We start from the raw sequence: 12,887 nt of genomic DNA, 5'->3' as shown, positions 1-12,887 counted from the left end.
TCATGGAGCAGACGAGCTTCTTGCAGCACAGAGAGTCATAGGATACACCCTCAGAGGTCTTAGTGCCACACACCAGTGAGTGCAGTGCCAGTATGAAAGGAGCAGTTTTGAGTGTTGTTTCATATTGTGGCTGTTCTCACTCAAGAGGATAACTCCAGAGAAATAATTTGAGTGTAGATAATATGAATGTATTTGGCAGTGAAGATGTATAACAAGGTAGTGTAGTAGGTCAGGATTTTCTGTCTTGGTGTCCTGACAGGTCTCCTGCCTGTCAGTGATGATAACCAAAAGGGGGTGGAGGGGTGTGTTCAGTCATGTGTTCCATGTTGACTTGTGCAATTAGTCAACACAGCAGATTCTGAGAGCCCCCGAAGACCACAAACCAGAGAAGGATCAAACATGCCTGGCCAGGTTTATTGTTAAGCAAAGTACAGTAATCATGGTCAGTAGACTCTACCGTACCACTACGCATATGTACCCTGTAACAATGGATTCAGTTCAATCAGTGAGAGATCTCATTGCCCTCTTGGCTGGACCAAGATTGTCCTGCCAAGATACCACTCTATATACTGGTATAAACAAGTTACACATCACTTCTGACATGTCAGGTTGCCACCCTCTGATGATGTTAGGTTACCACCCTCTAACATTATTTAGATACCACCCATCACCCTGCACCTCTTGATTTGATTAGATCATCTCTATCCCTCATGCTCTCCTTTTTCTGAACCTGGGCCGGTATCTGTGGGAAGTGTGGGAACCAAGGTCTTATTTAATGAGCTGCTGGTACCATCCTTTTGGAATGTGCTTTCAATTTATGACCTGTACTGTTCTACACCTGGGCCTATTACCAATTAGTGTTTTGCACTCTCAGCCCTGTTCATGCTAAGTTCTGTGAGCAGGGACCTGCCTCTTGGTCACAGCTTAGCTTTGCTTTATATTAGCCAAGTTTTTGTCCCTTGTTGGCTAGGTCTCAAACTAGGCCTGTGCCACATGGGCTTTTGTTTCAGGCCCCCATCTTACTACAGGTAGTATTGGAATATCTATTTTTAAAGATAGGAATTTTAGGTTTCTTTATGAAAACTAAGAGAAAGGAACAGTGATGTCTATAAAATATGTAAATCCTTTATTTTCAAGATGACATGAGATACAGTATATTGCATTTTGCATTAATTCTAAAGTTAAGGGACCTAATTCTTTTCTGGTGTAAGTTAATGAAGCTCCATTTATTTTAGTGAAGCTATGCCAACTTACTACAACTGATCTGATCCTTTTGGTCCTGCAAGATTTCATTTTCTTCCCATAAAATTCAGATTCATTATTGTAACCTCGGATACAAAGTACCAATGTGTTCTCCTATTTGGAGACTTGTACCTATATTTCCTGTGAACATTAATAGAAGTTGAGTTCATAACTCATCTTATAACAGTAGACCTTCGGGTGGGTGTTTTGTTGCTGAGTGAATGAAAATTACAGTGTCATTCTTTGCCTCAGATGGGATGGTTTTGAGAGGATTAAAAGTCTCAGAGGGGTAACCGTGTTAATCTGTAACTTTAAAAACAAGTAGTCCTCTTGTACCTTAGCAATTAACAAATATCTGCTCATCTGAGGAAGTGGCTTTTACCCACAAAAACACGCTCTATCAATCTAATCTGTCCTATTTTATCTAATCTAATCAATCTGTTAGTCTCTTAGGTGCTACAGGATTACCTGTTTTTGAGAGGATTGTTCATTCTTCTTTTGTGCATCTGATTTAAGTTTCTTTTACCTACTCTTTAAGTACCTGTTGTGGGCCACATTTTCAAACCAGGGCTCCCATTTTATATGGAAATACTTGACTTCACAGGAAGATGGACATACAGATAGACAAGTTAGAAGACCCTCTGAAATGTTTGTCCAAGATATCTGTTTCAGCCTTAGATACTTACATAAATTTCAAGTCTGTAGATAATCCTAATAAAGAACTTTCACATAGGCTCAAACAAATGTTTTAAATCCCATACGTAAATCATTTTCCTCATAGGACAGAGGGTTGGGTATACACAGTTTGAATAACATAACTTTTCATTCCTCTGGCAATTGCTACTATTTGTTTTTCCTGATTAAGTGTTTTTCTTCTAGTGGTCCCCGTGGGTGCTTCACTCTGGGTGCTGGTGCGTCCTCGCACCGGTGACTGGAGACTTTTTCCAGCAGTTTCTACCACGCCGCACAGGCGCCCCAGCACCCCCTAGTGCCATTCGGATCCTGAGGCACCTGAGCGGCGCGGCTTCTCAGTTCCTTCTCTATCATCCTCGGCAGCCGACGGAGCCTCTGAGTTCTCCTTCTTTCTGTAAAAAATAGACAAATTCCCTGTTTAATTCCCTAGTTTCTTCAGAATCCAAGTTCTTTAATACCCTTCTCCTTACTCAGTTGATTAAAACAGAAAAAAAAAAATTTTTCTCCGTTGCAGCTTGCCACTTTTCCCCTGGGCTTCAAATGATGTGAGAGATGCCGCAATGCAATGCCCATTTCTGATGGACATGCAAAGTGTATCAAGTGCTTGGGAGAGGCTCATCAGACACAAAAGTGCTCCCACTGTCTGAAACTCACTGCGAGAGTGCGGTGCGATAGAGCCAATAGACTTAAAATGCTGCTCTACAAGAAGTCCCTGTGACCATCTACTGAGGTCTCTCCGGCGGCTCCACAACTGACATCACGAGATAAGAGTATGGATAAGAATCATCCCTCTGCCCTTCCCGGCCATACGACCTCTAAACCGAGCCTTTCCCCAACTCCCTTGCTGCCCTCGGCACTGACAGCAGCACAGGCCAGCACTGGAGATAGACCGGGAACTTTGGGCGTGATGGCGTGCAAATCGGGGCTGACTCATAAGAGAATCCACTCGGAGCCAAAACAAACGGTGACGACTCCGCAGACTACAGCACCAGAAACACCAGATACTCCGTTAATGCCCATGAACCACAGTGCAGATCGAACGGCACCAAGGCACCATAGTAAAACGGCTTAGAGGCCGGCACCGAAAAGACGCCACACTGACATTCCACCACCAGATCAATTGGCACCTGAACCAACTACCCTGCCGCACTCGCCGCTGGCACCTACAACCTCCGCGGCACCGAGGTCGCCGCTGGCACCATCCAGGCCACATCACTCCACAGCGAAGGAGGGCCATAGTTGGCACCGATCGCCAACGCGGAGTTTTACTCCTGTAGCACCGCTCTCACCGGCCTCTTCCACTAAGTCTGCACGGTCCTGACGATCGCCTGCACTTTCTCGTTCACCGAGTGAAACAGGCACCGGGTCTAGGAGCAGATTTTCTTCTCAACACTCCAGCCCGGCACTTAGACCATCATCCTGGCAACCTACCACTGTGCAATATGCATTCCACCCTCCACCACCATGGTATGCACAGCAATATGCCTACCCACCACTGCCATATGCCACTCAATGGTAGCCGTGGGAACTGCAGCCAAAGAAGGTCCACCATTGTGCTTCTTCCACAGTGTCTCGCCCTCCTCCTGCTTCACCATCCAACACTGCTCCGGCTACTGAGCCGCCTTCTCCAGCTCATTCGGACACACAGGACTCCCTTTCTGAAGGGGAAGATAGATCCCCACTCCGTAACTCTTCATCATCCCCAGACGATGCTGTCATGTCTGAAACCCCACCACCGGGTGATGTTAAAAAGTTTCAAATTTGTTCAAGAGAGTGGCCCTGGCACAGCAACAAGACCTTCAGGAGGTCCAAGTAAAGCATTACCAACTTCTGCGTATACTGCAACCTCCAACTGCCTCTTTTGACATCATCTGGACCCTTTTGACATCATCTGGCAAACTCCGGCTTCAATTGCCCCAACAAGTAAAAGGGTTGACCGCAAATATTTCATCACTCCCAAAGATTCGGATTTTCTTTTTACTCACCCCCCTCCAAACTCACTAGTGGTGGACTCTCCTCGCCGCAAAGGGAAACAGCTGAACTTCAGAAATACCCCACAGGACAAAGACCACAAAAGGATTGACATTATTGGTCGTAAGCTTTACACCTCTGCTACCCTGCTCCGTAGAGTATCAAACTACACTGCGATGCTCGCAGACTACGATGACTTTAACTATTCCAAGCTGAAGGATCTTATCCAATTCTTACCGGAGCAACAATGGCCAACCCTCTTGAATATCATGCACGAGGGCCATAATGTCGCCTGTACCATTTTGCAATCCGCCATGGATGTAGAGGACACAGCGGCTCGTGTCACAGCGTCTGCCATAGTCTTACACGGGCTCTCATGGCTACAGGCATCCTGCATTCCAAAAGATCTTCAACACAAGGTAGAAGACCTACCTTTTGATAAGATCAGCTTATTCTCGGCCAAAACTGATGAGATATTACATTCCATGAAAGACTCCTGTACTACCCTCAGAATTCTGGGAATGTACACTCCCCCCTTCAAGAGGACCAGATACCAGCCATCCCAACGTCCTAGAGAACCCTTTAGTCAACAGACGAGACAGGATTTCTGTCGGAGACAAAGACCACAGCGCCGTAGACCTCAACGCCAGCAGCAGCAGCATTCAGCTACCCACCAGCCGGTGACCAAACAACAAATTTGAAGTTCATGTCAAGGGCCAGAAAGCCACTTCCACACCACCAATAACCGATACTCTTCAATTCCGCCACCCTCTCCGGACCTTCTACTACCAATGGGTCCACTTTACATCAGACAAATGGGTCCTGGAATTGATCCAATACAGTTATGTCATCCCATTCACTTCTCTTCCACCCACCCACCCCTCTTTCCCGTCCCTCATCAGGGACTCATCTCACGAAACCCTCCTCGATCAAGAGGTGTCACATCTGCTACAACTGGGTGCCATAGAACCAGTGCCACCAGAATTCCACGGTTGGGGATTTTACTCAGCCTACTTCCTAACCCAGAAAAAGAACAGGGGACGGCGACCCATTTTGGATCTAAGATGACTCAACAAATATATCGCCTACCAACGTTTCAAGATGGTTACCTTAGTGACAATAATCCCAGTGCTCGACCAAGGCAATTGGCTTTCAGCTCTCGACCTGCAGGATGCCTATTTTCATATTATGGTCCATCCTGCACACAGACGCTTCCTACATTTCACAGTGGGCGCCCAACTTTACCAATACAAAGTGGTCCCCTTTGGCCTTTCAACTGCCCCAAGGGTCTTCTCCAAAACCCTGGCAGTGGTAATGGCAGCACTCCGATGGCAAGGGGTTATGAGAGACCCATATTTAGATGATTGTTTCAAAAAGGGCTCCTTCTATCATGAAACCAAGGCCATGATTGACACCACAATGCACCTTCTTGTCAACCTGGGGTTCCACATAAACCACGCAAAATCCTCTCTACTGCCAACACAGACATTAGAGTTCATAGGCGCTTACCTTGACACGGTGGCAGCAAAGGCTACACTGCCCGAATACAGGTTCGTCACCATTTGCGATCTTATCAATGCTGCACGCTTAACCCCTACCATGACGGTGCACCAGTGTCTCAAAATTCTCGGACATATGGCGTCTACGACATACGTAGTCAAAATGGCCAGACTCCACATGAGTCTTCAGTCATGGTTGGCAACATCCTACAAGCCTCTCCAAGACTGTGGCTATCCCGCCTCGTATCCTCAAATCCCTCTGTTGGTGGACAGACCCACAAAACATGTTGGAGGGTGTTCCCTTCCAGGCTCCTCCACCTACTCTCACATTAACTACAGATGCCTGGGCTGGGGAGCCCATTTGGACAATATTACAGCAGAAGGCAAATGGTCGCTCATGGAACAAACTTTTCATATCAATTTCCTTGAACTGCAAGCAGTCAGATACGCCTGTCAACGCTTTGAACAATACATAGCGCACAAGTCAATCGCCATCATGACAGACAACACGACGTGCATGTATTACATCAACCGCCAGGGCGGAGCTCAATCCCCATTCCTATGTGCAGAAGCCATCAAGTTCTGGAACTGGTGTCTCATGCACTAAGTTACCCCAACAGCCTACTATCTCCCAGGCGAACTGAACGTCACAGCAGACATGTTAAGCCGCATGTTCCACGACCAACATGAGTGGGAAATAAACAGACATGCTCTCGTTCCACTTTTCCTCCATTGGGGCAACCACACCCAGATCTTTTTGCCACAAAGATCAACAGAAAATGCCATCTTTCCTGCTCGAGAGGCCTTAGGGAGATAATCCCTCGGGGACACCTTTTCCATCTCATGAAGCACGCACCTCCTCTATGCCTTTCCGCCCTTCCCTCTTCTGCACAGGGTTCTCAACAAGATCAGGGCAGATCAGATGCAAGTCATTTTGGTGGCACCTGCGTGGCCCAGACAGACATGGTACCCTTACCTTCACAAGATGGCGATGACGGACCCGCTCCCACTTCCTCTCTATCACGATCGCCTGTCACAAAATCATGGAATGACGCTCCATCCAGACCTTCACAAGCTCCATCTCCACGCCTGGCTCCTTCATGGCTCCAAAATGCCGAGACTTCCTGTTCAGAGCCAGTGAAAAACATACTGATCAATAGTAGACGACATTCTACTAGGAAAACGTACCTATACAAATGGAAGAGATTTTGCCATTGGTACAACGCCTCACATTCAACACAACCAGAATCCATCCCCATTCCTATCCTTCTAGACTACTTACTTTCATTGAAACTATCAGGCCTGGCCCTTAGCACGATTAAGGTCCATGCAGCTGCCATTGCAGCCTTTCATCACCCTATTGATGGCACGTCCTTCTTTGCTAATCCATTAACTAAGCGCTTCCTTAAGGGCTTACTCAACACCTTCCCAGCTGTCCGCCCACCAGTCCCTATCTGGGATCTGAACCACGTTTTGAAAAGCTTAACAAAATCTCCCTTTGAACCCATCGTTACCTGTTCCTGATCCCACCTGTCCATGAAGGTATCCTTCCTGGTGGCTATAACCTCCAGCAGGAGAGTGAGTGAACTGGCGGCCTTGATGACCGATCCTGCATACACAGTGTTCACAAAGGACAGAGTAATACTTCGAACCCACCCAAAGTTCCTCCCTAAAGTGCCCTCCCCCTTTCATGTTAATGAACCCATACACTTACCTGCCTTTTTTCCGAAACCACATGCAGATCCCATCCAAGCTGCTTGGCACACACTTGATGTCTGAAGAGCATTGGCTTTCTACGTCGATCTCACTAAGCCCTGGCGTTTATCTCCTAGGTTATTCTTGTCTTATGCCGAACAATCTAGAGGGCAAGCAGTCTCGTCTCAGAGAATTTCGAAATGGATCACGTCTTGTATCCAAACTTGCTATACCTTATACAATAAACACTTACCTGAAACTATAACCGCTCACTCCATCAATGTCTTCTATGATTGCCTTTCTTAGCAATATTCCTCTTCAGGACATCTGCAACGCCGTCACTTGGTCATCCAACCACACATTTGCACAACATTACACACTTTCCTCTTCAATTGCTTCCTCCATGGCAGTGGGACACGCAGTACTATCCACAGTGACTACCAAACGGCTCCAAACCCACATCTGCAAGCCGACAACCGCTCTGTAGTCACCCAGAGTGGAGCATCCATGGGGACCACTCGAAGAAGAAGAAAGAGTTACTCACCTTGTGCAGTAACGGTGGTCCTTCGAGATGTGTCCCCGTGGGTACTCCACTACTCTTCCTCCTTCCCTTGCTTTGGAGCCTTGCTCTCTAGTGGGTAGAGACGGAATGGAGGAGTCGCGCCACTCAGGTGCCTCAGGATCCCAGTGGCACTAGGGGACACTGGGGCGCCTGCGCTGCGCGGCAGAAACTGCTGGAAAAAGTCTCCGGTCGCCGGCGTGAGGACGCACCAGCACCCATAGTGGAGCACCCACGGGGACACATCTTGAAGAACCACCGTTACTGCACAAGATGAGTAACTCTTTCTTCTCTTGTCAGGTACTAGATCTGAAGTGGCTCATGCCCTTTCCACTACAAAAACTCTGTGCAACTAATGTGGAATGGTATATAGTATACTCATGAATTAAAACATTATAATAGGTAATTGAAACCAACAACAAAAAATCACGTGGGCTCTAGTAATGCACAGGTGAACCTTTGCACCTGTAGGGATCCAATTGCAAGATGCTCTGGTCAATAGTACTGGGTTAGGTCTTATGGGATTTTGTTCAATAAAAAGATAAAAATGTTTTCAGGGTTTCATAAGAAGTATCATATCAGAGAGATGAAGTAACTATGCCAACAGGAGACGCTCTCCCATCAGCATCTTCACTAAGTACTAGAGTGGTTCAGCTGCATCAGTGCACCTATGTCATTGCAAATGCTATATGTGTATACAGGCCCTTAATCTGACCATTCTGTAACCACGGCAGTTTAATGAGGTCTAAAATGAAGATACAGTAAATGTAAGTGTAGGAGAGGGTAATTTTAAAAATGAGTTTCAATACAAGTGCTGTGGGTTTACCAGATGTTATGTGTTTTGAGGTATCTACTTGAATAGTCTCTACAAAATATAGCCTTCTCCTGTCCCTAAAGTAACTGCATTTTAATAGATTCCTATTCTTAAATTCATGAGCTGCCAAATAGGCAAAAAATAGTTCTGAACTTTTAAACCATCTCTCTAGTGAATAGTGTGATCCTACATAAGGATGATCTTGTGGAGAAATCAAAATACTGAAAGATAGGAGAGCTAAGTTCCTTTTTCAGCAATGCCACAGACATACCCTGTGACTTAGTTTTTCAGTGTTATGAGCAACTAAAATGGGGTCTTACACTGGGAAGTGTAGGTTGACCTTAATAGATAATGATTAAATGTACCCTGCCTATAATAATCTCACTGTGTTGAGGAAAGTTTATCACAGCTATTCTCAAATGTTTATGTAGGCCTTCCGAGAAGACCTGGAATGTCTTATTCAAGAACAGATGAAGAAGGGCCATAATCCAACTGGACTTCTTGCATTACAACAGATTGCTGATTACATCATGGCAAGCTCTTTTGCAGGTTTCTCTTCTTCTCCACTGAGTAAGTGAACAATTAGTATAATTGCCAATATTTTTCTAAATTTCTGTCTTCCTTTTATAAGGTGCTGGGACCATATCCATTCAACAGAATTTCTATCCTGGTGTTTAAGCTGTAAAGCAGTAAAAATTGTGGTCTTAAATAATTTTAATCTTAAACTTTCACTCAATATTTGGGATCAGAAAAGTTAAAGGTATAAAAATAGCTTATAGTTAATAGTTTTGCAGCTTATCTCAACAAAACTAATACCCAACCTCATTACGATTTTACTATGGTACACATAAATAGTAATATGACAACTAACATCATAACTTGGCAGCAATTTACTGTAGTAAACTTGCCTTGAATTTTCAAAACTGAGAAGGAACTTGTTCAAATGCATACCTTGCCAGGGGCATGAAAGCGGCTTTTACTAAATAGCAAAATGTAGTAATGAAAAAAGTGAAGATTCTTGCTAGGATCATGCACTGAAGTGACAATCTTCAAGGAAAAGTCCTATGGCTAATTTCCAAGATCTTGAATAGTTGAAACCTTATTAAAAAGGCATATTAGCGTTAAACATTCATAAGTGTCTGTGTACAATAGACAATTCTGTCTTTATAGACTGTTCTCTGCATTGCCTGCAGACATGGAGGTGCAAATGGGATAGCCACCTTCATGAAGTGACATAAGCTGTATGGATGAGAATATTGGAATTAGAATGTTTGTAAACAGAAATGAAAAGCAACTAAATGCCTGCAAGCAGCATGAGGATTATTTAAACACACCTTAATCATGGCTCCGACTAATTGTGTACCCCAAATCAGAAGAGACAATAGAGGGCCAAAAAAAATGCCACAGTGGTGAAATAGCTGTTACAGGCAAAAAGGGTTCCTTTAAAACTTATAGCCAGGTTCTAGTAATTATGAGAAGATCCACACATTTGGGAATAGCGGCAAGGAGTCCTGTGGCACCTTATAGACTAACTGAAGTGTAGGAGCATAAGCTTTCGTGGGCATGACATGCTCCTACACTTCAGTTAGTCTATAAGGTGCCACAGGACTCCTTGCCGCTTTTGCAGATTCAGACTAACACGGCTACCCCTCTGACATTTGGGAATGTTAAAGACATGGAATAGCTATTTCAGGATACCACCCGAAATGGTGCTGCAGTGTAGACCTAGCCTAAGTGACCCATGACCCAAGCTGCAAATGAATGCAAAAAACTTCCAGGGTCTCTATTCCATTTATGGCTGGGAAGATTGACAGTCAGTAGTCTTCACAATCATAAATGGGAGAGGAGGTGCTCCATGATACACAATTTAATAGAGAAATTGTTCTGTGATACAGAACAGTTAGAGAAGCTTTGCAATAGTTCTTATTTCCTCCCTCATGACATCCCTAGAATGAACTACAATGACTCAGAATGAGAAATCTAATTGAATGGCTATTCGTGTGCAAAACCCATAGGAGTACTTCCAAAAAGACTGTAAATGTAGCTTAACTCACCAGTACAGAAGGTCTTAAAACATTGGAATCTGTTCAGAAGTATGTTTCCTTGAAGCACAGGAAGTTCAAACCTGAGAGGTGCTGTCTGAGTAGTCCTCTGTCAATAATTTACTCTTCCTTCTCAAAATTTGGGGATTTTAATATTATTTTAGGATACAGTTATGAGGGCCTTATAGTACAAAGGTTGTTACAGCAGACCTAGAAATCACTACACCTGTTCTGCAATCCTACTCTAATGCTGTTAGTTTTTAGACAGTACTGAGATTCTCTACTCCTAATTTAAGTGTACTGCTTTTGGAGAATCACAGAAAGAATTGAATTGTGCAGTTTGCCACCTATTTTTTTCTTTCAGGCCTTGGAATGGTTACAGCTATCAATGACCTATCTGGAATAGACACCACCTCATTTGTTAAGGGAGAAAAACTTACTCGTTGTAAATTAGCCAGCTTATACAGATTGGCTGACTTGTTTGGATGGGCACACTTAGCAAACTCCTACATCACTGTGAGTATTTTTAAGAGTAAAAATAATTTGGTTTTTTTCACCTGTATGTTTAATTTTTCAAGGATTATTTAACTTAATACAATAATAAATCAGCAGTCTCTTCCCCCTCCTTTGTAGGTAAGAGTAAGCAAAGAACATGACCACATTCTAATCATTCCAAGAGGCCTGTCTTTTTCTGAAGCTTCAGCTTCCAATTTGGTATGTGCATCCGTTACATTAATAATAATCACTGAGGCTTAGAATGTTTTGTGACAGTTTTGCATCTACTAAAGCAGAATATTAACATCAGGCTTTTGTTTTTCTTTTTGAAATTCACACAATCATCTGGTGAACAGCCAGATTAATTTTTGGGATTATACAAAAAAATCTCTGCTCCTGAACCCTTATGTCCAGGTTTTGTATCCACTTTTCACTGCTTTAGTTCTAATGAAGTTTTAATTTTCAGCAAACTTTTTGCATTTTAGCTGGGCTCCCACCTGGTCTACAAAAGCAAGTCAAATAGAATATATCAGATACTTTATAAGTATAACAACCACTTATCAGTAATGCATAGTGCTTTGGTCTTCAAATCACTCAGCATGTATTAATCACATGAGATCCTTGTCAACAATAAGGAATATATTATTATCACCATTTCATAACTGGAAAATTGGGAGCAGCAAAGAAAAATAAATTGTCCAAGGTCAAAATGGAAACTGGCTTAAAGGCTCCTAATTCAGTGTCTAGACAGCCAAATTAGGCATTTTGCAGTGTTGTGAAAGACCTGGAAAGTTTGTTACCAAATAGTCATATCTACTGGTGAGTCTTGCTGACAGTTTTTGGAAGAGAACAGCAGATAGGTGGTGCAATATGGTCAACTTCCAAAAATAGAGCTAAAAAAATAAGCATAAGAATTGGATTTTATATGCTGCTTTTATTACTTCTGTTACAGTTTAGGGATTTTTTTAAAATTGTCTGCAACTTTTAATGTGTTTAATTGCAGTTGTTCCGAGATTGAATCTTTGTTTTCACATTAAATTGTATTAAAATTGCAAGTGCAAATTAGAAAAATTAGCAGGTCTAATTTATGTTATAACACAGTACATTAATAATTGTCTAAATATATAGTTTATCTGAAGTGTTCATTTGAAATGCTCATTTTTAGCATCTATTCTTAAACTACAATAGTTAAGGATGTATTTATAGGTATCTGTATGCTAAATATATCTTTGAACAGAAGCTTGTTATTTGAGACTCTCCTGCAGGCTTTCTACTCCAACTGAGTATGCTTGGTATACTATGCTGCCATCTCTTCCTTTAGCTAAGGGGCAACCAGATCAAAGAGGAATTTCTTCATCTGTTTATCAGGATTTGGCCTTTACCTTTTCCTTGGCTGTTTCCTGACAGCAGGACTATATACTTACAAGTGTTAGGGCAGCCAGAACTAAACATTATGTTATAAATGAATGTGGTAAAAAGAAAAACTTAGCTTGCTTTAGTAGAGATGAAACTAAGCATAAGTTTAAGAGCAAATATGATAGTTGCCAAATTAATGCCATCTCCTCTCTCTCCCCCCCCCATGCCCCCCCCCACCCCTCCACCTTTTCCCATGATGGTACCTACTGAACTGTACATTTTTTTGGTTTGTTTCTTTTTCAGTTTCATGACCAACTTATAATAGTTTGCATTAGTTTCCTTTGTTTGACTTCGCAGGTTAAAGTAAATATCTTAGGAGATGTAGTGGACCAGGGGAGTACCAATCTGAGCATCGACAATGCAGGATTCAGTCCACATGCTGCCATCTACTCCATGCGCCCTGATGTCAGATGTGTGATACACATACACACCCCTGCAACTGCAGCTGTAAGTCATACAGT

General features: G+C 43.3%; 1 protein-coding gene across 22 annotated transcripts in view; it reads left to right on the top strand.

Moving 5' to 3' along the window:
* Nucleotides 1-12,887, top strand: part of ADD3 (adducin 3) — a 175,535-nt gene that overhangs the window by 136,230 nt on the left and 26,418 nt on the right. For all 22 annotated transcript variants that reach the window (XM_075935505.2, XM_075935497.2, XM_006135013.5 and 19 more), the window contains 4 exons: nucleotides 8,905-9,043; nucleotides 10,880-11,031; nucleotides 11,149-11,229; nucleotides 12,724-12,873. In XM_075935505.2, coding sequence (XP_075791620.2) covers nucleotides 8,944-9,043; nucleotides 10,880-11,031; nucleotides 11,149-11,229; nucleotides 12,724-12,873 — 483 coding nt within the window. In that variant the 5' untranslated portion in view covers nucleotides 8,905-8,943. The remainder of the gene's footprint in view (nucleotides 1-8,904; nucleotides 9,044-10,879; nucleotides 11,032-11,148; nucleotides 11,230-12,723; nucleotides 12,874-12,887) is intronic.

Source organism: Pelodiscus sinensis, chromosome 8 (assembly GCF_052426305.1).
Source record: "Pelodiscus sinensis isolate ZL-2025 chromosome 8, ASM5242630v1, whole genome shotgun sequence".
In the NCBI taxonomy this organism is placed as follows: Eukaryota; Metazoa; Chordata; order Testudines; family Trionychidae; genus Pelodiscus; species Pelodiscus sinensis.
The sequence above is the reverse complement of the archived record's forward strand: the minus strand, read 5'-3'. Positions and strand labels throughout refer to the sequence as shown.